Genomic DNA, 26,223 nt, shown 5'->3' with positions numbered 1-26,223 from the left:
GTTTTTCAAAATTATTTATATTCAATTTGGTTTTCCGCATTTAGCATTTCATTCTTTGTAAACCAATATCTCAATGTAAAATTTTACTGAAGTTGACTTTACAACTAGCACCTACACTACTTTACTAATTGAATTCAATTGTTTATTTCTTAATATTTATGTACTATGTCTATCCGATGAAATGTTTTATTATTTTTGCAGTACTTACATTAATAGTGTATTAAACGAATTTAATATAATGAGCATTAAATGCCAACAAAATCAAGAATATAGTATTACTTTAACGCTCCAACAAATTATCGTATGCGAGAAACAATACGGCTTCCTAAAACCCATAATCAAAGAAATTATCATAGGGAGTCATAAGCCTAGAAGAAAAATGATCATGACTGAAAAAATGTGGTTCAATGAAATCAGGAAGGTATAAATTTCCAAGGCCAGAAGATAAAAGTTACTTAATGGACTTTTTATTTAGCAATACACTGATATTTTTAATTGTAAATACTATATTTTATTTCAATAACTGATTAAGCCACGATTTTTGCTTTCGATATTTAAAAAGGCTTCCTTTTAGAATTGCATATTGCATCTCTTCTTCCTCTTGGTCGTGCACTCATGGCTGAGGATCGTGACCACATTTAAATTTCGCCATCCTTTGAGCGACCAAGATTTTCCATCCTTCTCGATCTTCCGCTTCTCTCAGTGCAGAATGGATGGTGCCCCCAGTCAGTTCTTTCACTTGGTCGCTCCATCGCGCAGACGCTTTTCCTCTGCTTCGCCTTCCCTGGAGGCTACCCAAAACTACCAGTCTCTCCAGGTTGTCCGGTCCACGCCTGACAATATGTCAAAAAAACTGCAGAATTCTTCTCAGACATATCGTCAAGAGCCGTTCCTTTATCTTCAGTGTCTGGATGATTGACTGGTTTGTCATGTGCTCTGTCCAAGAAATGCAAAGCATTCGGCGCCGACACCACATCTCAAAAGCATCAATTGCCTTCCGTTCTCTTGCCTTCAGGGCTCGGCCGACTCGACTCCGTATAGAAATATCTAGAACACTAATGTTTGCACAAGCATCATTTTTGTGGCAATCGAAATTCCCCGATCCTTCCATATAGTAGTAAGGCATGTCATCGCATTTTTTGCAATCTGTGTGCGTCTTCTTATTTCCGCTTCGCATCCACCCTTTCCACTGATGGTCGATCCAATATATACAAACTCGTCGACTGTTTCGAGGTTTTGGAGTGTACTTGGTGTTGGTAGAAGGTTGGCCCGATCAACAACCATTAACTTGGTCTTATTCCTATTAATAAGGAGGCCGTATTTGCGACTCTCTTTCTCTATCCGGTGTAGAAGCTCTGTGAGTTCTCTTTCATCAGTAGCTATTAGTTCTATGCATATTGCATATTGAATATGAAATAAATAATTGTAATAATAATATTATTGTCGATCATGAACTTACTGTAAACTAAATACATTAACACTATAATATGTATGTAATACATGACAGGAGTTATTCGAACATTTATTTGAATACTTTTCAATTGATATAGATAAATATTTACTGATAAAATGAAATGATTTGAAAATGAAAATGTATTACAATTGGTGGGTAGGTATTTATAAAAAAATCGTTTAATTTTGATGCGAGTATAAATAAATATCCAATTACATTGAATCCCCTAATGGATAGTGGATACGCCTGACTAGAATAATTAATTTACGAATAATCCAGCGAATACGAGAAACAGCGGCTGGCATTGCGAGAAATACACGGGGCAATCAATTATGTATGATCCGGTGAAATGATTGCGCATAAAATCTCGGGTCATGTATCACTCCATTTTTCAGTTACGGCATTACGTTATCTTCGCCCCGCATACATTATAGCCAGTGACTTCCTCGCACGCATACAAATGAAAAAATACAACTTTCAACAACAATATTAATTTATAGAAAATACATAATTTTGATAAACGTCAGAAACATACGTATTGTTGATAAAGTTGAACCGAGTGGGACTTGAACTCATTCTCACTTTCAAAGTAAGTGCTTATAATTTTTTAACTATTGGTACATCTATTATTCATGGGAAATATTAACAATATTTAAATGAAAGGCGACTAGCTTTATAATTAATTATTATGGTAAACGATATTACTAACTTAATTATACCTAGAGTCTAGTGTCAGGCATATTTCATTATTGATTGCATGGCATTATTCAAATATTGCCATGTCAATCAACCATTTATGTAAGCTAATACTTATTTCTGTGTCATATTATGGAACCACTCCTTGGTGTAAAAAAGTCGTAGCGTTTGATAGGATAGCATATCCACTAGTGGTTACAGCCGCAAGCCACGTGTTCACCACTAGTACCTAGACGTTACGTATCTATGCGAGCAAGCATGGGATAAAATCAATTGAATATAGGAAGCGGTGGAGCATGGTAAAGAAAATGTATATGACAGCGACGGTTAATGGCAACGACGAGCTATGGCACCAGTCGCTTTCACAGCGAGACGCTGGTGACAAAGTTAGCTACACAGCATGTCCTAAAGTACCATACTAATAGTATGGGAAAATATTAACACCGACAAATTACAGCATCACCTTCAAATTACAGTCCACTGCTAAAAGCGTCGTCACTTGCGTATTAAAATGTATAACTTTGAATATATGGGATATAGGCGAAAATTCAACGTAACAAAAAAACGGAGCAGATGATATTAAATTAATTTACCTATCCATTTTTTTTGAAAATATGTCAAAAATAACAATGAAAGAAACCTACAGATAACTACTCAAAACAGTTCCGTTGTGATAAATTAACATTTAGATTTGTAATATTCCTGATAAATAATATGCGTTAATTAATGTCGGTAAGCCACGCCGCTGAATAAAGCTAAAATATTTTCAAAGCTAAAGCTTATACATTTTTGTTAACGAATAAAAGCAAAACGATAAGCAAGATGGGACAGGAGGGTTGTTTATGTTGACTAACTTGCGTTAAAAAACGTTTTTGTTTCAAAAATGAGAGCGGGCACACAGGCCAAATATAATCCATTCTCTCGGTTATTCGCTTTGTTTTTTTAAAGCTCGCGCTATGATTTTGTAACGGAATTTACTATCGGTATTATTAAAAGCTTTCATACATAATTGTGTATTAGTCGCAAATGGTGGAGGTAGGATGTGGAGATCGAACATATATAACGCACACTAACTCTCCAGTAATACTGATTTAATTATTTAATTGTTTTCATTGAATTAATAATACAAATTGTAAAAGGTATTGGTTAGTATTTAAAATTCAATTAAACCCTACCTAAACTAAGCCATGACATATAAAAAATATTATTCTATCTATTAAATATATATGAAAATGTGTATGCTTTAATAGCATTATTTAAGGTATTTTATAGATAGAAGAGTATTTTGTTGTTATTTAAACAGGGTGTAATTGATGTTTAAAAACTAACCATCTCTAACATCATCTAACAAAACTAACCATCTGCAATTTGTATTCTTAGTTAAATGAAAAATAATTATAACTGGCAATGTTTAGTGTGAACTTTTTATGTCAGATCTCTACAGCCTACCTCCACCGTTCGACACTGTTGTGTATGTATGTCAAACTATTGTGCTCGAAAAGAAATTACTGTATTATAAAATGAGTCACGTTGCATTTAAGGCTTTCAAAAAATATATTTTGTGCTTTAAGGAGCTTTATTTAAACCTTAGATGATGAAATGTCAGTTATATGTTTTAGCTGTTAAAATGTGTGTTTCCTACTCAATTATATGATTTTACTACTTATTGTCATTTATAACTGATCTATCTACAAATACCGTGATCCAATCAAATGTTAACATCTAAAATACACCAAAACAAAATACTAAAACTACGTCACGTACATAATATCTTTAACAGGTGATGATTTTCCTATTGTGTGTATTGTATGGTGATATTATGCACAGTAATTGAGTAAAACTTAAGATTATGGTACGAGGGTGGGTCAATAAGTCCCTCTAAATAAGGCAATAAGGCCTCTAAAGCCCTGTTGTCGCTCATGCAACGCAATCCGGATGAATTTTTTCGTCGCTTTGTGACTGTAGATGAAATATGGATACACCACTATACTCCCGAGACGAAAGAACAGTCAAAGCAGTGGATTGCGAAGGCAAACCATGTCCAAAGAAGGCGAAAACCGTAAAATCAGCTGGTAAGGTTATGGCTACTGTATTTTGGGATGCACGTGAAATTATTTTCGTTGACTATTTGGAAAAAGGAAAAACAATAACAGGGGATTATTATGCATCTTTATTGGACCAGCTAAAAAACAAAATTGAAGAAAAACGGCCTCATTTAAACAGGAAAAAAATCCACTTTCATCAGGACAATGCCCGTGTTCACACATGTTTACGATCAATGGCTAAAATTGAAGAATTGAAGTTCGAATTGGTCGACCACCCACCGTATTCGCCAGATTTAGCCGCCAGTGACTTTTTCCTTTTCCCAAACTTAAAAAAATGGCTAAGTGGACAACGTTTTTTTTCAAATGAAGAAGTCATCGATCGGACAAATGCTTATTTTGAGGACCTTCCGAAAACTTATTTTTCTGACGGTTTAAAAAAAATTGAGAAACGTCTTACCAAGTGTATTGAGCTCCAAGGAGATTATGTTGAGAAATAAAAAAAAAATACAAAAATAAAAACTGTTTTAATGCTTTTTTCTAAGGAATTATTGACCCACCCTCGTAATTTCGTTGTATTTGATGATTTTACGAGTTCTGCTATATGGTTTTTTTTCTTAGTAATAAATAAACTTTTGAATAAAGTTCTAGTAGTACGCCAATACTGATTTAATCAACACAACTATAATATTTTAAAGATATTATATTTCACTATAAATGTCACTCGACATATATTCAGTATGAATAAAATATTTGTAAGACCTACTGAATATGTACAAAATTTAAAATTTTTTGAATCTTATTAATAATCGAAAATAGTACCTAGTTCAGTCTGGGTAAAATACCAGTCATATAAATTAACTTATTATCTGATAACGAATTATCCAAAGTTTCAAATTATAATATTGTGTAAATCAGAATATTTTCCAAGAAAAATTGTGTGTGTTTATCTACTCAGATAACAATTCTTTGTAAAAAGGAATAATTGGAAATTCTTTTCCCTTGGGTATAGTGCTTACTCATCTACGTAAATATCAGTTTCCTTTTGTTCAATAATTATTATAATATGTACAAAATTGGTAGTTTAATTCCATTTAGTTCCATTTTATCAACTCAAAATATTGAAATAATGATACTGATATCTGACCGACAGTTTTATTATACAATTTACTATTTTCTAGGTTTACAGAGATAAATTGACTTATCATAAATAATTGACAACAGCGAGAAATATATAAAAGAATAATTGGCTCTAATATTTTAAAATATGTAATGTTATTATTAAGTGAAAAAAAAGTTTAAAGCTCCTGTATTTTGCGGGTTCAAAGCCTCCGACGTTCATACGTCAGATTTGGAGACGAAAAGTTAAAAAAAATCAACCGTCGAAAGTGCAAAGTGAATTTCTCACCCCCATCCGCCCTCGGGGTAGAAGTGCTGCCGGATGGCGAGGGTATCCAGGTCTCGTCTCCGCAGGGCCGGCACGCTCCTGTGCAGGGCGCGCAATTCTCGCTCGCACAGAGCCGCACCTGCCCATCCGGACTCTTCTTCTACCTCTGCCGTGCCACGAGGACAACCGATATCTGCAAATGGATAAAAAAATACGGTTGTTAATGTCATATTTAAAATAGTAAACCACACAATAAGCACTAGTATTGTCAATATATATATATATATACCTATAATTTATGAAACTTTAATCATAATTCAATGTCAAAACTTTGTTGAATCAAAATTAAGAAACCTTATGAAATCTATAAGTTCAAACATCATTATATAATTATATTATGATGAGGTGTGGATACTTCAAAGATATCAAAAAACCTTCTTTTATAGAGGTAAAGAAAGATAGAGAAAAAATACCATTGGTCAACTGATTAAGTTAGCTACAAGTGACTTTGCATTGCAGGTACATTTGCAGAGAACTTCACACTACTTCTATGATATTCATTTAATTTCTTTTATTTTGTTAACTGTCAATTCATGGTGGAACTGCATTGTATTGTTGTTTTTATTTAATAAAACGCATTTTTTTTATATTACTTATTCCACTTTTAATCAATAGATTAGGACTGGTTTCGTCCGTTGAAAATGTCCCTCTGAGGCGGACGAAACCAGTCCTAATCTAATAATTAAAAGTGGAATAAGTACTACAAAAAAAATTGCGTTTTAATAAATAAAAACAACAATGATATTTCTTTAATAATTTGCAAGGATTAAAAAGATAATCTGTCATGATAAGTAAATAAACAGTCAATATTACCACACTTTATGTAAAATGAAAAATTTACTAAAATTTATGTAAAACCGTTTATTATTGCACTCAAGTAAGTAATCAAATTAAACATAAAATTATAAGATAAAAATAACTTTTTATATACAACGTTTTTAAATTTTCTGTTGAATTATTATGCTCAATATGCTCAAACTTGTACTTGATATGAAGTAAATAAAAAACAAACAAATTTAGAAATACTGAATACTGAAATGTCATTTTGATTTCCATAGTATTGCACGTATATATTAATAATTTAGTTGCTAGGCCCACTTCCTTAGCAACCAATAATAGTGGATTGGATTACGGATTTCTTCCGAAATAACTTTTCATACAAAACAGAATTAACTGAAAATGAATTCAATTCTACTTAAAGATGGCTAAAGGTATTAAAAGAATGCATTGACATCGTGTTCTGATACATATATTCTAAAAGTTTCAAATATCTAGCTGGTCGGGAAGTTAGTTAAAAATCGATTGCAAGATTTGTATCGGATAAACAACCACCGGAAAAATAAGAATACGACCTAATAAAAACGTTGTAAAATACCCGCCATTGATTAAAAAAGAAAATCGACTTACCGGCTTAAATATGCTTTATGTGCTTGCAAAGTAATTTCAATTGTCATAACAGAACTCACATAATATAAGACAATAAGAAGAAATTGCGGAATTTCCGATGGTCTGTCTGCTCTTTGTATCCAGCAGAGTGTTTAAAAGTAATCCATAAAGCCATCACGGTTACCGAGGTATGGTTGGGAAGAGTGTTATCGAATCTCTCGCATGGACACGATAGAAGAAGTTAACCATCTTGATATAATAATAATATCATTTTTAAAACAAAAGTGTGAAATGAATTTATACATTCTCGTGATTTGGAATATCTAGATGTAACGTGACTGAAAAAAATGCAATGCCACAAATGGAAAATCGAAAGAAAATGAAATAAAACAAAAGAAGTCGGGAGAATTTCAAATTTAGAGCGTGCTGAGAAAACAAATGCATTTCGACGTCATTCGATACCACTAGATTGGCGACAATCCAAATGAAATAGATGAGAAACACCAGAGACGGTTTAAATGATATAGTACTCCATACCTACCTACCAATACTGTTCGACATTTGTATTTTTACCACCAAAGATTATCGACAAAGTTTGAAGTTCCGTACTTGGTATAATATATGAGGAATATCCGGTGTACAGTTTATTGTATGGAATGATTTATTAATAAACAAAATAATCCACTGTTTTGGCTAGTGTGACTTTTTGTTGTGTTATTGTCAAACTACTGCCTGAGGAATATTTATATATTAAAAGCACTAACTATTTTTTCTATGGAGAGGCACAAATTATTCTTTCACAATTAAATCATAATTAAATTTACTCCGTTAAAAATAATTAAATGTGTTGAGCTGAGATGCACAAAATGTGTATATCGCGACATCGTTTATTTTAATCTATTTAAATCTATTCATGAAAAAGCGGGTTTCTTAAAAAAATTGAATGAATAATTTATTAATTCACAAAAAGAAACGGCTATCGCAGATTTTGCGCCTTTTTATATCAGAATGGAGTTGTCATATCTTTGAATAATGACGGCATAAATTAAAAAAACCTCAAATACACTCACAAAAAATGCCTCTCTTACAGAAAGTGGTAATTTGAATTTGCTGTTCTTAGTTGAATATTGGCAAAATATTGGTCAAAATATTATGTGTACTAAATAATTTTACTAAGAAGAGAAGTAAATATTATTTAAGTAAGCTGGAGTCATAACTCACATTCTTTAATAATCAAGTATTAAGAAAACTTGAAAAACCACAAGAACACTATTTTTCGTAATTACAAAAAAGTAAAATTCTCCCTTGAATATTAATGAGTAAGTATGTAACATTTTTGATTTGCATTGTTTTTAAATATATATTATATAATACAAGTACCTAAATATGTTTTCTTCATAAGTGAAATCCACAATGACAGTATGATCAAAATGAATTCCCGATTGGTTAGAAAAGCCTTAGTGCCACTTCCTGGACAGAATGCACACAATAATCTTTGGAAATAATTTTTACATGGTTTTTAGTGATTTTCGGCACCCAACTATTTTGTTTAAATATATAATTGATTAATTTGGCAGTATTAGATCAAAAATGATAAAATTTCAAAATGTAAGTTGACTCTATAGTCTTATATACAATATACGTTTTCATAAAGAAAGATGAGCCTAGATAAGTCTGACGCGTTGAAAGGTAAGCATCTCGGATGCAGAATTTGTATTTGGTGATTTAACCAATTCCCCGTAAATAAATCGTAGGGCTGAACACTAATAACTACCTAACTTATTCAACTATATCGTATGTTTTTAATGTTTGATAAATGATAAGCGTTGTCTACACCATTGTAAAAAACACAAAAATAAAACATATCTTACATGTTGTCTTCATCTTTTATATTTGAATCAACCTTTCTAATAATGGTACTAAATACTATCTAACCTTGTGAGAGTGTACTCATGCTTATATTTTGTTATTACCTAGCTGACATAATTCGACGATAACAGTGTCTCACAGTCTCCTCCCATTCTAATACAATATACCGGGTGTCGATATCGTCCGAGCACAGAGCTAACAAATAGGATCGGGGAGAACGCGAGGAGTTGTAACGGTAAATTTATGTTGATATATCTACATGTCAAAATATTCATGACGCTTATTCTTTTGTGAATACCTACTCTTTGTTTGGGGTTTCATCAATGGAAGCATTTTTCTTTTTAAATAACAATGAAACTCATAAGTTTTGCTTACATTTTCAATATATTATTCTATATTATGTATATAGAATACGACCCAAAACATACTTTGTTAACGCTTAATCAATGTGAAACTTTTGACTTCTGGATATTTTAAAAACAGATAATATATAGATATACAGAAGTATGTTATATAAGCCATTCCTTCGATAAGTACTTTAATAGTACACTTTGTAAATATACGCTACTACTCGCTAGGTTTAAAAAAAATATGTCGTTTTATATATATATATAAATCCAGCTATCATTGTTGCGTCCTTTTACAAAACCTACAGTATAGCGTCCATCTGAAAGACTTGATTTTTCGTAAATTTGAACAAAGTATATTCTTTTTGTCATTTATCTGACGACCGTGAGGTATTTAAATTTTTGAAAAACGTTTATATAAAAATATACAAAAATAAAAAACTACCTTTCAATGACCCGCTTATCGGAACTCCTTTCATATTAATACATTGGGGGGTCCTTCATATATTTTTTCATAGTGGGTAGCATGTCGTGCGTCCCACTTGTATATTTGGTTTGATTGTCCCAACAATCGGACGTCTTGCGATGTTGCCACTATTTCTCTACGTTTTTGTTTAATAGATTTAATAGGTATGTAGATAAGTTGTTATTGAATGTTAAAGCGTTCTGGGAAGAGCGCTATGATCATGGCGCGTTATTATGAGTTTTCGGAGACTATTATTTAGAATAGAAAAATTGGAATGGTACTCTTTATTATGGTTAGTGATATGAGATATATTATGTATTGTTGGGTAGGTACTTTCCAACCTTTTTCAGTTCATTCGCCCGCCTCAATTTTCTTCCGTCTTTGCTGGAATACTTATTTTTAGGTCTCGTAGATCTTGATATTTTCTATATAGTATGTGGCAGTATCGAAGGATGGAGGTAGGACATAAATTGTGTGCACTAAACTTTGTCAGTCATACGTATTTGTTTTTATTGAAATAAGACTAGAGAACGGTTGGTTTGTTTTTAAAATTCAATTAAACCCTGCGAAAACCAAGCCATAATAGATAATAGTCAATAAATACTATTAAGCATATCTATAAAATATCTAAAATTATGCAATTAAGTCATACATAACTTTGGACATTTTATAGATATAATAATATTTTTGTATCTATTATAATTTGGTTTAGGAAGGGCTTCATTAATTTTAACCAACATTAATTTTAACAATTAACCAACAGTATGTGTAATATGTATTCTGAATCCAACGAAAAAAAATAAGTGTGAATGAAAAAGTGTACACAATTTTGTCGTATCGTCCAAAATATACCAAAACTATTTTGGTTTGGTTTAGGCAGGGTTTAATTAATTTTTTAAACTAACCAACACTATCTGTAAATTGTAGTCTTAGTTTAATAAAAACAAATACGTGTGACTAACAAAGTTTAATGTAAATTATTTACGGCAGGTCTTAACAGCCTACCTCCACACTTCGCTGCTGGAAGGTGGTAATTAAGTTTCATAATTCTCTGATTCCCTTTACTGTGATAAGTAAAACTATACTTTGCGGATCCATAAAATTGTATAAGCAAAGAGAAAGAGCGTATTTAATATAAAATTGATAGCATAACATTCTTATAAGTACATCTGAATAAACACAAAAAAACTAGATATTTATTTATTTTATATAATGTGATTGTCCAGGATCTATCCGATGCTGGGTGAAAGAAAAATAGTCATAAGCAACAAAATTATTTTTAATAAATTCATATTATAATAACTGTTATAGTATTATAGTTACTACTTTAAATAATAACTATATCTAAATGAAGTTAGGTTGGTAGTTAGTAGAAACATTAGTTGATAAAAATAATAGGCACCCAATATGTACTTCAAAATAGTTACACAATTTAATAGTTAAAAAACACAAGAACAATGTCTAAATAAAGTTAGGTTTTTGGTAGAAACACAAATATGACATTGTATAAGAAAAAAATAACCCTATATATAATGGAAAATAGGTTAACAAAAAGAAAAAAACAAGAATTACCTATAAGTAACAAAATAAAGTTAAGATGGTTGATAAAAACATACGAGTATCAATAAAATAGCTGGTGATAAACTTTTGCAAAAATTTGCTAAACTCAATAAAGCATCTTTCCCTACCAACAATAAAAATAAAGATATTAAAGAATACTGTATAAAAACCTAATACTAAGTAGGTAGGTTACCAATATTTCAAAACAGTAAGTATCCGAAACAATAACGGGAATGCGATAAAATAATAATACTTACCTACCTAATTTACCATACATCGCGTCTGTCCCGAAGGTCACACCATAGGAATGAGTAAAAAATAAATAATAATTATTATTGTTATTGCATCACACGTGATGGCATAAAAAGCTGGAATACAGCGTTGCCAACCGTAGGACGTACGACACGCGACACATTGTAAACAAAATATACAGGCACAAATATACAATCATCGCTAGTAGCGCCGTCAGCGACAAAACTGCAAACTACAAATACATATTTTGTTTCTATGAGGTAACAAAACTGCGTCTGGGCTATTTTCGGTTTTAGACTCTATGAGCGGTTGGGTGATGAGAAAACGTAAAATTACATGAATTCAATTCTGCGTCCGTATACCGGACGCCGTATTACAGTTGGACGCAAGATTGAATGAAAGTGTCCTATTAGATGACGCAGTAATGATAGCGGGATGTATATATATATATATATATATTAATTATAAATAGAGGTATTCAAACAGAGTATGGACCTAATGTGGCTAACATCTATTTTTTCCTCACTATATGATCTTCTTAAGATTGAACATGGTTTGCACATGTCAAATTAAATCAACACATAAAAATACACCGTATGTCTAAATACCTGCTGTGTGCGTTAAATGAGGATTAAATCATTAGAGATCCAGTTCAATGACTTGTATCGTTTATGCCTTTAAATGTGTGACTTTCTACCATCCACTAAGATAATGTAAATGTGTTGGCATGTATATGCTCTAGAAGAGTCTTTCTATCCCAGAGAATTCCATTAGTGAGTTAATTCGACAAAGTTCAACCATATTATGTCAAGTCAAGCCACAAGCGGGTTAACTCGCGAATTCTTTTCAACGTGATGAATATTTATTCTGTTCATATATATTTTCATTGCAATATTTATCATGTAAAATTGACGAAAAACGTATTGATTAATCATTATTTTTCACAAATTTTCATCGTTCTATGCGTATTTCATATTCATTTTCAAGTAAATTATTTTATTTCAAAATAGCTAGCCTGCAGGCATCCAGCGAATATAATTTACCGAGACGGTCACTGAAACGGCAAATAATTTTCAACTATAGGTGCGACGAAATTTTGAACTCGCTGGCAATCGGAGAGCGAAAGTCGAGCTGTGAACACGTCAATTTGTTTTGGGATGGTGACGGGGGAATTAATTCTTAAATCGTGTAAAGATGACTAAAAAACGTTACCCACTTACTTGAAAAAGAAAACATGTCAATGAATATATTATTATTATTACTAATAGAACAATAAACATAACATTAAATGGACGCATGTTGACTTTTTATGACAAATTATGTTTTGTTCTACACGCGTCGTTTGCACAATCTTCGCGTCGCGTAGTCACGACCGTTTTAGACCGTGCCCCTGCTGAAGTATAGCCTTAATACTTTGGACGCTGAAGACGCACCTGGCGCGTAATGACCAGGCGGCCGATCGATCTAATTAACGTGCATTTTAAACATGGTAATTAAAAAAATCATTATCTAGTTAGCAGCGAATGAGTTAATTAATAACTATTTCTGGATGAGGTGATTTTGTGTTGGTTGACATGACATTGCTTCTGTAGATTTCTCTATATGAATTATATCTACAGTCTGAACACTGTCGTCATACGGTGAATGAAATTAAAAATTGACATATGATTTGTTTTATTAGTTCTATTATAGATAATTAGATTTTCAAATATATCATTTTAATCAGGTATTGCTAAATAAAATTCTATCAAAGCTATTACTCAGTAAGCCCATCGTAAAAATATTTAAACTGTTGGCAACGGATGTTATAGAAATTTTCTGCTGAAAACTGTATTGAAAACATCCGATATAGATACCTACGTGGCATTCCTTATACATTTTAATTTTAAATAATGAACCTTGCATTAATAAACATAAGGTTAATTTTCATTAAAATTCTAATAAAGTGTGTAAACATTTTATTGGAATAGGTACGCTTTAATAGTCAAATAATGGATAGGTTTTTAAAGTCTAATTAGAAAAAAGGTTTTCTTGTTCGGAAAAATATAATGTACCTAGTGTTGCTAAGAGAATTGATGAAACATTTTATTTATAATACTTTTAAATCATTAGTACCTATTATATAATATATATAAAATATTTATCTTTTTTGTTTAAGTTATCGTTGCATACTTAACTATCCATTGTCATATATTTGTTTGTATAACATTATAGAAATATTATATTAGCAAAACACCTCACGTAAAATCCATTCGTTCAGATTTAGACCGAAAATTCTTTTGATCTTTCTATATAATATAAATTCAAAAAATGTATAGACACTATTCTTTGTATTCAATACTTTTCGAGACTTAAAGTCACCTGCTACTCGATGAAAAGCAAACGTATTTCAAGATAAGATTATCATAACAATACTTACTTTTATTTGAAATTTTGCTTTCATCGTGTGGTATGAAAAGTCGACATTTTTTTAATTTAAATCATTAATAACGTAATGTGTATAGTTTTGGTACAAATTTGGTTTTTAATAAAATATCTGAATATGTATATATATTTGAATTTCTACTAAAAAATTCTATATTTTATTTGAAACTAATAAATCGATCTTTTCTGGTGCCGACTTATGCCTATGTACATTGAAAAAAATATTCATCTGAAGGCAGTAGGTATAAATAATAATATATTGTAGTATTTAATAATATTATATTGTGTATATTATATTGTGATTGGTTGAATTATAACAATATTTGTACCCACGTTGGCTTCGTGTACTGGTCAAAAAAATTAATGTATATTGGATCCACTGCAATGATCCAATCAATTGAACAAATCTTCAACAACTAGTCCTCGTAAACATCCATCAATACAACCTCCACTCTGTAGAGGCTCCAATGCTTTGATAAAAATTGAACATGGTAATTCAACAATATTTCGAAAATCATTGGATACAATCAAGACATTTAAATAATAATATTAGAAAATCGGTGTGTGTACCTAAGTACGTGCATTAGAAGTTTATACTTCTTTGGCTTAACAAAACAAAACTTATGATAAACTAGATTCTTTGAGTAGCACTTAATTATCTTGTTAAATTACACACTCAAGAAAAGGGCCGCTTATTGGAACGCCGTTGGTTTATTTCTATACAATTTAATTTATATATATATTTTTTCGACCATGTCTGATCCTAATAGGATCATAATATGGGCCTCCATAGAGTAGAGGTTTGTATTAACAGAATTTGTTTTTTTACGAGAAATGGACGTCAGCCACTTGCTCAACCTATTAAGTCCATACCGTTTAGTCACACACAAATTAAAAAACAATATGTGTACTTGCCAAACCCAGGATTCGAACCTGAGAGCCACGGCGTGATAGTCCAATGCTCAAGCCACGCGGCCACCGTGTAACCTAAATTATATTATGGTTTCTCGTTGTTTTTATTTTTAAAGTACGAACTGTCACTTTGACGTTTAATAGTTTGTTTACGTAAGGAATTGCAAATGGTCGACAATAAAAAATTCGCTGCCTAAGCAACGGAACAATTCTAAACTATAATATTATACTGTATAATCGCCACGATTGCAGTATCATACTGTGGCGTAAAGGTAGTGCGTTCGGCTGATAACCGAACAATCGGTGGATCGAATCCAATCGAGTGCATTTTTTTTCGTGTGAGAAAATAAATTAGGTGTTACATGTCACACGCCAAAAATACACTCTGATCTGATTTTCCAAACGCGCCAAAAGAAGTGCAACTTCAAAAATCGCATGTTACAGTATTTATTACATATAACATAATAGTGACCAGGATTCAGGAGTAGTTTCATCTAATAAAAGGAATATTGTCAACTAAACTATTCATCAATATCAATTAAAGATCGGTTGACAATGTCTAAGCGAATAAAACTTGTCCTGTTTGTTATTAAATTATTTGCGTACTAGATACGAGATAATACGTGAACGAATTTCGAATCCTGTGCTTATTTCTAATTCACATTTCAAACAATGTTGACACAATATCTTTCGAGAAACCTGCGATAATTTTGTAGTTTCTTCTTCAGCTTTTCTATATCTATTTTCCTGTCGCTAACAAAATCACTATCTTCACTGAAATATATAAATACATTCCACGCTAACCGTGTTCTTGTGTTTTTGAAACTCACTTCTCTAATGCGCTTGGAGACCCTCTCATTGAAGTTTTGATCCCAGAAATGATACCGATTCTGACTTCACCGACCAAGTAATGGCTAATGGTGACTTATTTTTATTTCACGTAGCAGAGCAAAGAGCTTTTCTATTCCAGAAACCACTCTGTTGGATACTGTTGCAGTTTATTGAAAATGATAACAGTGGCGTACAATATATTTAATTTAAATTTAATTTATAATAACATATAATATATCTCCTAAAAATCAGTATTGAAGAAATCACCTACATATAAATACAACATTTTTTCTAATGGTCTATTTTAATCTGATTTCTAAGAAAGAATAATATTTAACATTTAAAATAGACCAGATAATATACTTTCACATCCTTTATAACCTCGACTAACGCAATAATAATTTAAACAAATACATAATTCAACTAGTGCATGCCATTGACAATCAGGACCCTTGGAAAAAAAAACTTTGGTACTGTTCGGTTATACGGAATACAGCGGAAAACGCATTTTGAAAATAGCCGATAAACTGGATTATTTGTTAGTTTGGGTTAGTTAAGGTTAGGTTGGGTTAGGTTAGGTTAGGTTTGGTTAGATTAACCTTTTCGCGTTTTCCGCTGTATTCCGTATAACCGAACAGTACCAAAACTTTTATTTCTAGAAAACTCCTACGTTCACATAAGACAATATAACAGAGGCTATAATTCAAAAATTCTGAAAATCTCTTGATTCCGAAGTTTCATGATTAAAAATGTTGGAAATCCCAAGATTTCAGGAATTTTTTACATTTATTTACGAATGAATGTCAGTAAATAAATTCTCATTATTGAAAACATTTACTTTTGTTGTTGTTTTATGAATACAAATAATAAAAATGGCGTTTTTCTCATACTTCCATGGAATTACGTCTTGATTGGAAAAATATTTTCATAAATATACTAAGCCTATAGCAATTTCATAAGTAAGGTACAGGGACTATTCGTTTTTTAAAAACTCGGTCAAAACCAAATGTCTTCTATTAGATACCTAGTTGTATTTTGATGGCGCTGCTTAATAATAGTGAGTCATGGTACCTTACAAAGTCTTAGATTATCATATATCAAGAGGCCATCCATATACTGAAACCGTATGCAGTTTACAACCGTGTGCCATACTAAACGTATGATTTCTGTTCATTAAAATATATTTTCACTAAGCTTGTATGTGTAAGTGTATTGTATAAACGGATACGATCAGATGCTTATAATAAATATACTTTGTGAAAATATATGTCCATGAACAGAAATCATAAATTTAGTGTGGTATACGGTTAAAAATCATATGCAGTTTCAGTCTATGGATGGCCAGTAAGGTTCATATTAGCAAATAGTTTGGCGTATATTGAGTATGCGGTATGAATTTAAGAGAACGCACCGTACAGCCATTTTAGCAGTAGAAGAAATGAAGGTGGCCGCTAAATACTACAGACCGGATATATACGGCAGAGCTACAAGATGCTGGCATAACCTAGGAAGACGCGAGAAGACTAGCAACAGGAATACTTGAAAGCGTCGTTTAATTCCCATGTCCTTCGTCTAACAAACAAATGTGAATCAAGATGAGGAAGAAGAAATATCAATAAAAAGGACCATTTATACTTTGAACTCTAATGAGTTTACCTCTTTAGCAAATACACGGTAATAAACGACTAATACTAATAAAAGTATATCCATTAAAAATGAAAATTTATTCTGTGACGAAAATTTCAATTAGGTGACTTCCTTTGAGTCATTTTGTGAAATTAAATACAAATAAGCCTTCAAAGGGCTACCAAGCACTAACTACCTTCCCTTGTACTGGCGTCATTAACAATAAAAGCACAAAATAATCATTTGAACTTAATAGGCAGTGAATATTTTACAAAATTGATACATTTAACTCAAATACGTTATTCATTTATTCCAAAAATTGATAAAAATGTGAAATCTATTTTACTTGTAGAAATGGTGAAAGGACAAGTTTAAAAATAATTCTATGAATCTCTTTCAAAGTGAACCGCCTTTGATCTTGCATGTATTTTAAACAAATAAAAATAAGACTTTCAGAGCGAAAAGATTTCCAGTAATTATATAAATGAAGTTTTCAAGAAACTTTTAAGTACGTTAAAAAACTATACATCATAAAAAGGTCGGAAAATAATTTTATTTAGATGCATTCATTCAGTAATTTTTTTCTTAAAAACTTAAATAATTAGTTTTGATGTTTGGTAGTATTGAAAATTTTTTTGGTTTTTAATTTAAAAATAATCTTATTAATCCAACTTTGTTGGAGTTTGGATTTGTACTTCGAAAATTACCATTGTCAACTGAAGCAAGTAAGTTGAAGTTTAATTTAAATTCAAATTGTAATATTTTTAACACTATTCCATTAAAACATTATAATCGTGTTCCACAGAATAAACTATTGTCTCTTTGGTAGGTTCGTAATAAATAAATGTAGGAGCAAACTTAAAAGGGAGTGTAGTAGTAATAGAACAGCTGGTTATATATCATATTATGTAGGTAATTTATTACAATAAAACTACTAATAAATAATCCGTACCCAGTTATTTAAAAGCATAAACAAAACAAAAAAAATATTCAAAGATAAACTTACAAGTATTATAAAAAGAACTTTTATATTCGTTGTAAATAATACATTTTTTACCATTTAAATTTTTGAATTGAAATACTGAAGTGAAAATCAAATTATTCACAGTATTAAATTATTTTTTATTGATTTTAATAAACATTGATGATTATATAAAATAAGATTGTGTTTACTTCGATATCTTTCGAAATGCAATTTGAAAACAAAACTTTTGAGGAGTTTTGGCAACATTATAATAAGTTTGCTATTTTTTTTGTCAATAAAGACAAAAAATAATATCTTCTAGATCTATACAGACCTGCTTAATGCAATCAAAGGGAACATTTTAAAAAATATGCATGAGATTCAGGAACGAAGAAGTCATCAAATTTTAAACAAAACAATCATTAAGGCACAGACCCCATAGAGTTTTGGAAACCCCTGCAACAGAGAAATTCTCACCGAGATACGTACAGCTTGATGAAGTTAAGAAGGTATCAAATAGTCTGAGAGTCGGTGTCTCAAGATGCGAGAAGAACCAGTAAAGGTGGTGCATCTTAAACAGTTAGGACGTCTCATGAGTGTGACGAATCACAAAATGGCAATATGCTAGTCTGCTTTTGCGCCTAATGCATTTCTGAGGACCCTCTCCCATCCCTTTACGATGTGACAACTCACGGTTAACTTTGATACGACAAAATTTTACACGTATAATTTACATAATAAACCTTTGAAGTAATGTTTTGGTTAGAGAGAAGTAATATAACTATGATTCCAGACACGTTAAGTAAGTATCGATAACTACATTATTACATATTTTAATTCCGACCATGTCCGATCCTAATAGGAACATATCGTCACTGTTCTGGCAGAAGACACTAATTTTATTCTAAAAAATGACATATTGAGTTAGTTATACCTAATAATAGTATAATAGTATTATTATTATGGGCCTTCACAGAGTGAAGGGTTTGTATTAACAAATAACGTTTTTACGAGAAATGGATGTCAGCCATTTGCCCAACTTATTAGGTCCGTGCTCTGACTCATACAAAAATTGAAAAACAATATATTATGTACTTGCCAGACCCAGGATTCGAACCACGTCTCCATCATAAATCGTCCAGTATTCAAATTAAGAACTATGCTCATCACAGTATAAAAAGTATTCAATTATATTTAAAATGTTAACATGTGGCGCCCTCACTCAGCGGACAACTTATACTGGCAAATATATAACAATACATTAAATAGTCGCTATTACGTTACAATAAAAAATTATCTTGTTTAGTAAATTAAAGCTATGAGCGATGTCTGTATCGAATAAATCATAAATATTAAATGCGAGTGTTCTGTACGCCGTCGTTTTGAAAATACGTTTCTGTGTTCTAGCCTCATTAAAAAATCAATAAATCTTTTATATACGGCGGTGATAAAGATATTGACCGCCCACATAATATATAATGTATAATTAAACTGTAGATTTTTCAAAATGAGCAACGCCTTAATTATATCATAGCGAAGAAATTTTCGTGCAATCTCACAAAATTTATTGAATAAAAACTCGATGAGAAGATTTATAATAGAGTATTTAGAACAGGTATTGCAGAATAAAAAATACTCATATTTAACACACTAATAGAGACATATTTTCGAAAATTACGGTTCAAATTATCAACGAATTTTTCGATAAAATTCAATAAATCAGAAAGACGTGAACATGATGTGTACGTATTCAAACATTTTCTCATAGAAAAGTGGTAAATTTATTTTCAGATACACCTTTTTAATAACGCATTCAAATGAATTTACAATATTTTTTCGTGATTTTGATAACATCTTAAAAAATGAATAATCGACGCTTTCTTCACATAAATCAGAGATTTTTAAAATTTACGCCAAGACGTCCTGGTTCAAAGTAATTAATTCTAAATGTTGCCGATTCGAAAATATTTGAAAATGGTTATAAGTATTGACTTATAATTCAATGTACATTCGCATGATCACAATTTATTGTAGGTTCTTCAAGATTATAAAAAAGTAGAATACTATTCTTTCTTTATGCATACATTACACACGGAGATTAATCGTAATCAGATATGATAACTTTATGATACCTAATATTATGATAACCGTACGTATTGCAAACGACGAAGCACTAATCAAAAATTCGTCACGCAAATTAAGAAAAGAACTGTCACCTTATTAAACACTATAAATTTTTATTTAATTACTCAATTAAATACAAAATCGTTTGAATTATTTTTACTTATGCCAAAATCTCTGTATTTATGAATTTATATTTTAGAATTTGAATTTACCGGAACTAAAAGAAAAAGCTTAATTTTACAAAACCTTAGGATCCTGCAGATTTCATAGAAACTAAGAATGAAGGTCCATTAAACATTTATCACTTTAGGTGTCATTCGGCATAATTGCTTCAAATATGTCACAAAAATATTATTTTCCTAAAAGCAGTAACTCACAACCTTTTATGGTCAGAGGAACACATGAAATACTTAATAAAATCTCAGGACCCTCCCTCCCTGACACGTCACAAAGGTTCGACAGTTGGGTTTAAAAAATTACAAACGTTTTCATTTGACGACTGATGGGGTAGAAAGTGCTAGCACTGTAGGATGTAGGTATATAATATGTTTTTTTTACACATTTTTATAGCTATTCTTAGCTGTCCATAAACAAATTGTCATGTTTAATGTAATATTTATATATATTTATATATCCAGCCCAGTCCATGATTATTGGATCAACATTTTTTGCTGTGGATCCATCATTCAATTTATGTGATCAGACATTTTCAATTGAGATATGATGCCGTCACATGAACATATTGTGTCGTCTTTGTGATGACTGCATATCTAAAAGAATCTAATATTCATATTGAAATCAGCAGTCCATATTATTGAACATACATAATTTCAAAACATCTCATATAGGTACATCCTACTAGAAAAAATATTTTTGGTACTGTTCGGTTAAAGCGGATACAGCGGAAAACGCATTTTGAAAATAGCCGATAAACTGGATTATTTGTTAGGTTAACCTAACCAAACCTAACCTAACCCAACCTAACCTAACCTAAACTAACCCAAACTAACCCAAACTAACAAATAATCCAGTTTATCGGCTATTTTCAAAATGCGTTTTCCGCTGTATTCCGTATAACCGAACAGTACCAAAGTTTTTTTTTCCAAGGGTCCTGATTGTGAATGGCATACCATATTTTTTTTAATACGATGCCAGGCTGGACACTAACCTGCATCTATCGGCCAATATGCTTTACCAATTGAGCCACCTATGTCTTACCTAGTACAATTAAATTAACTAGTAATATATATATACATATATAAATAAAGCGCTTATCAAAATGTATTGATATTGGCAATTGGCTTTTGATGTTTGAATCAATGTACCAATAATAGGTAAAGTATACGTTTTATAACTTTGCACTTTTTACTATACTGATATGCCTCTTTGCTTGATTAAAAAACATATTTTTAGAATATTATATCATTTTCATCCTAGAGTCGGAGTGCAAAGTTATGAAGCATATTATATTCCACTTATATCTTGATTGCTAGCCGATCTCAAGATCTCTCAAAATTTTAGCCTAACGTACTTGCACTTGCGAATTTTTTTAATTAAAAAAATGTTATATTCAAAAATCTTATGAATTACCTATTATTTGAAAAAAAAATAGCTACTCCATAATATGATTATACTATTGTTTATCAAAAATTGTTATGAATGAATAGCCCGACATCACTTGAATATCTAACCAAGCTAAACTTTGCCTACAAAATGATTCACTGTTTTATCGATAAATCACGTGGTCGCATTTCTTTTGTTAGTTATATTTTACGCCTTAAGTGGCATATTATTTTGTTCTCAAAATTATGGTTGAAAATCACTACATTAAAGTTACAGCCCTCTGCGAATGCTGGTTTCTTACAGCATTTTTGCGTCCCTCTACAAATTTTCAACTCCTTCCATTATTATTAAGTACAGCACATAAAATTTAGGCGGACATTATAAACTGTTAAGAAATTCTTCTAAAAAATAAAAAATTACCACAATTATTTATCTCCTCATATCATTCATTCATTTCGCTTGCCAAATTTGCCAGTGGTAATGATTATTTTAAATTTAATTGATTTTTGAGGCATTGTAGTGGATATTACACATGCTCATACGCTTACGCGAAGGCCATATGCAAGACAAGCAATTTGTTTGGTGAGATTAGAAAATATCAATTAGAATGAAAAGAGTGGGTCGGTTCAAATTATGTTGCGTTCGCTGCGCCAGCGAGTAAATTAATTTTGAGTTACTCACTGAATTTAATATGCATAAATTTGTAGCATATGTTGTTTGTTTTATTTATAGAAGGCTTAATTGATTTTTTGCCTTGCACGAGAGGCTGACATCTTTGTACGCAAAACATAATAATATTAACCACAGTAAAAATTGCATGCATTCAGACATATTAAAGAAAAAAACTTTTGTATCTCTCTTAAAGTTTTCGAATACAAATCTACTGAATTAAGTAGGCTTTATTTTTTCTGATAATAAGTTAGTTATCGCAGTTTCAAAGAAATTTTTACAACGATTTCACTAGAGCTTCACTTCCAAAATCATTATTAAGTATCACCGTTCTGCAGGCCAGACAGTTTGGTCCAAAATATTCGAACAGGAATTACTAGAAGCTAGTAGAAAAGTTAGAGTGTAAACCTGCGTTTTTGTTAATAAATAAAGTTTTTTTAAAATATAATAATATGTTTCAAATAATAACATTAATAACTTATTATTAACTTTAAATTTATTATTATTAACTTTAAATTGTATACCAGATTCAAATCAGAATACTTAATAATTATTGGATCAAAAAGTTATCAGAGTATAAAGAGTGTTGTAACTAGATTTGTTAAACGATTTAGCTAATTGTAGTGACGTTTCTAGGCAAAATGGTGCCCTCTAATAGATTTAGAATACCGTCTATAGTACCTTATACTCGTATTTAAAAATAGTAAGCGAAATTTTTAGGTGTATACCTACCCATTTTATTATCTTAAGCAGACAAATGTAATAACACTATTTTTAAAAAAGTACATCTACTGAGAATTAAAGCATTTTCTTGAAACTTACTGTCAAATTGTAGTAGTTTTAGACGCGTGGAATGTTGAGAAACTGACGAGTTTGGAGGCTGATTTTTAAAATTTAAGATGTCGGTACTTTCTAACAAAGCGACTGCATCATGCATATCGTGAAAAACTGCCACAGCTTTCAAAAGCTGGAATGATCATATTACGCCCCATATATATTGAAATAATACAATAGAGAAAGTGATATGCACTTTTTATATTAGAGTACTTGATTTCTGGTAGCAATATAAAACTAATGGTGTGTTAACAGCACTGAATACATTCTGAACACAGAAAAATTGTCTGCCTGCTGTTGGCGTTATGCTTTGGTTACTTTCATAATAATATGTACATATATAATGGTTATTGAGATATACAAAGGCTGTCCATTTAAATAACACATTGAAAAATTCCAGCGTCAAACGGTGCATCTTAGCTCACCCCCTTTTCCTTTCTCCTCTTTTACGATAGTTTTATCAGTTTATAAAAACTGACTTAATTTATACTAAATTTATTAAGTAGATCTAAGTGTGTGGCAATATTAAATAATTATGTGACATGGTTTCTGAGATATTTTTGGATCTAAAATACTGTATGTGCTTTATGCTAACTGTTGTGCATCTAAATATGTAATAATGTAATAGTAATAAACTAATAAATAAAATAGTAATATAATAATAATAAACTATTGGAGGATACATTTAGATTACTAACAAGACGCAGATTGTATTTACTAGCACATAATGAATGTGTTATATTATTATTTCTTATTAAAATAATGAATAAATACAGATAGTTATCATTATGTAAACGTCCAATTTACATTACGTAAAAGCAAGACATACCATAGCACGTGCTGCCATACTCAAGTTTAATTCTGATATTTTCTTACATATTCAGTATCTTATATTCGACTAAAGTATCAATAGTACGTTAGTCACTAAAATTGTGCATTATTCTATTTTAGCTATGACTCCAGGAAATAATCCAAAGTGACATTTCACGATCGGGGTAGACGATCGGAGTAAGAATCTATCAATGTAATTTGAGCTTTATAATTCCGGTGATATTGATTTTTATATATATATTTAAACGCTTCAAAACTGGCAATATAAAAATACTAAATATATAAAATGTGCTCTCCTGTAAATAATGTTATTGTTTCATTAATATCTCACGAAATAATCACTTTGTTAAAATAGCCATTATGTAAAATTAATTAGACAAAGAAAACGCAATATTGTAAAAGATAGCACAAATAAGATGAAAAAGTCTATATTTACAAAATGATAATCACAATATAAATATAACGGGTGGCTATCGAAAATTCAAAAAGGCAGGTACAATAATTACTTATGGCTGAATTCTCATGAAAAGTTTTCAAAGCTTCTTTTCACATTTTTAATAACCAACAAAAGAAGTATTAAAACCAAGAAGCGAAAAAATGTTTTAAGCGCTTCAAAAGACGAAAAATTTCGTACAAAGACAGTTCTTTGTCGCAAGTAAAATTTATAAAAATACGAGGAGGTGATGGAAATCGGTCACTATGGCTGATATTTTGGAGCATCGAAATTCCGTAAAATAGGTTGTAGGTTTGATTCACACACACACACACACACACACACACACACACACACACACACACACACATATATATGTGGCGAGGAATGGAGGTAGCCTATTAAGATTCGACATAAATAGTGTACGCTAAACTTTATCAATCATACTTATTGAAACAAGAATATAATTTGAAAATAATGGTTTCGGTTATTTTTTTAAATTTAATTTAACCCTGCCAAAACCAAACCATAATAGTATAGGTGTACTATTATCGGTGATCTAACAAAAATAGTGCACACTTTATCAGTCATACTTATTTGTTTTCATTGAATTATAATACATAATAATATTACGTATGGTATTGATGAGCTTTATTTAAATCCAGCCTTGCCAAACCATAAACGATAAAAAATATTCTTGTATCTATAAAATATCTAAAATTACATATGGTTTAATGGCATAATTTTAGATATAATGACTTTTCAGTCAAAAGTCAATCAGTCAAAACTAATTAAAAAAAAACAATAATAACTTTCACATAGTGCTCCGGGTCATTTAAAATTCATTGTAATACTTCCGTGTATATTGTAAGTTAAATCAAAGAAGATAATCAGTTCACCTTTATTTACTTCACCTATATACGGAACTGTAACGAATTGTAGACAGAAAGACATAAGAGGCAAACATTTTTTTCCAAAAGCAGACATTGAATTCAGTTTGTATTCATTTTATTATCGTTTCAATATTTATCGTCTCATCCCTAAGAGTTTTATGCAATTATTGTACATGTCCTGGCAACGAGAAAAACATCGAGACTGTCGACAGTTTTAAATACCTGATTTAAATATCACAGGAGAGTACATGTTGCAAAGAGAGATCGCTGTCTAAATAGAAATGGCTGAAGCAATATTCAACTCAATTCGGAATGCCTGAAACTCACGATTTTTCTCGTTTAAAATCAAATGCCGCCTTGTTAACCCTTTCGTTCTGATAGTATCGCTTTACGGTAACGACTCCAGTGCATCTATTCTATACACAAGACCGCTATCGGCAGCTATCGAGGGTAGTCTTTCATATTTTTGTATCGAAGTATTAGCATGTATTGTAACAATTACAATAAGTTAGTTGTAATTGTTACAATGAGTGCTATATTTTAACAGCACCTCTCTTGGCTGTGCTAAATTTTAGAGCGAGATAGGCAGTGTTGTGACTAT

General features: G+C 31.0%; 1 protein-coding gene across 1 annotated transcript in view; it reads right to left on the bottom strand.

The window, feature by feature from the left end:
• The window catches only part of LOC147068358 (monocarboxylate transporter 10-like), a 258,462-nt gene that overhangs the window by 121,595 nt on the left and 110,644 nt on the right, over positions 1-26,223 (bottom strand). The window contains exon 2 of the mRNA XM_085952973.1: positions 5,600-5,771. Coding sequence (XP_085809099.1) covers positions 5,600-5,771 — 172 coding nt within the window. The remainder of the gene's footprint in view (positions 1-5,599; positions 5,772-26,223) is intronic.

Source organism: Rhyacophila brunnea, unplaced genomic scaffold, assembly GCF_057557595.1.
Source record: "Rhyacophila brunnea isolate RB1 unplaced genomic scaffold, BYU_Rbru_1.0 scaffold_3, whole genome shotgun sequence".
Taxonomy (NCBI): domain Eukaryota; kingdom Metazoa; phylum Arthropoda; class Insecta; order Trichoptera; family Rhyacophilidae; genus Rhyacophila; species Rhyacophila brunnea.
Note: the sequence above shows the minus strand (reverse complement) of the source record. Positions and strands in the feature narration are given on the sequence as shown.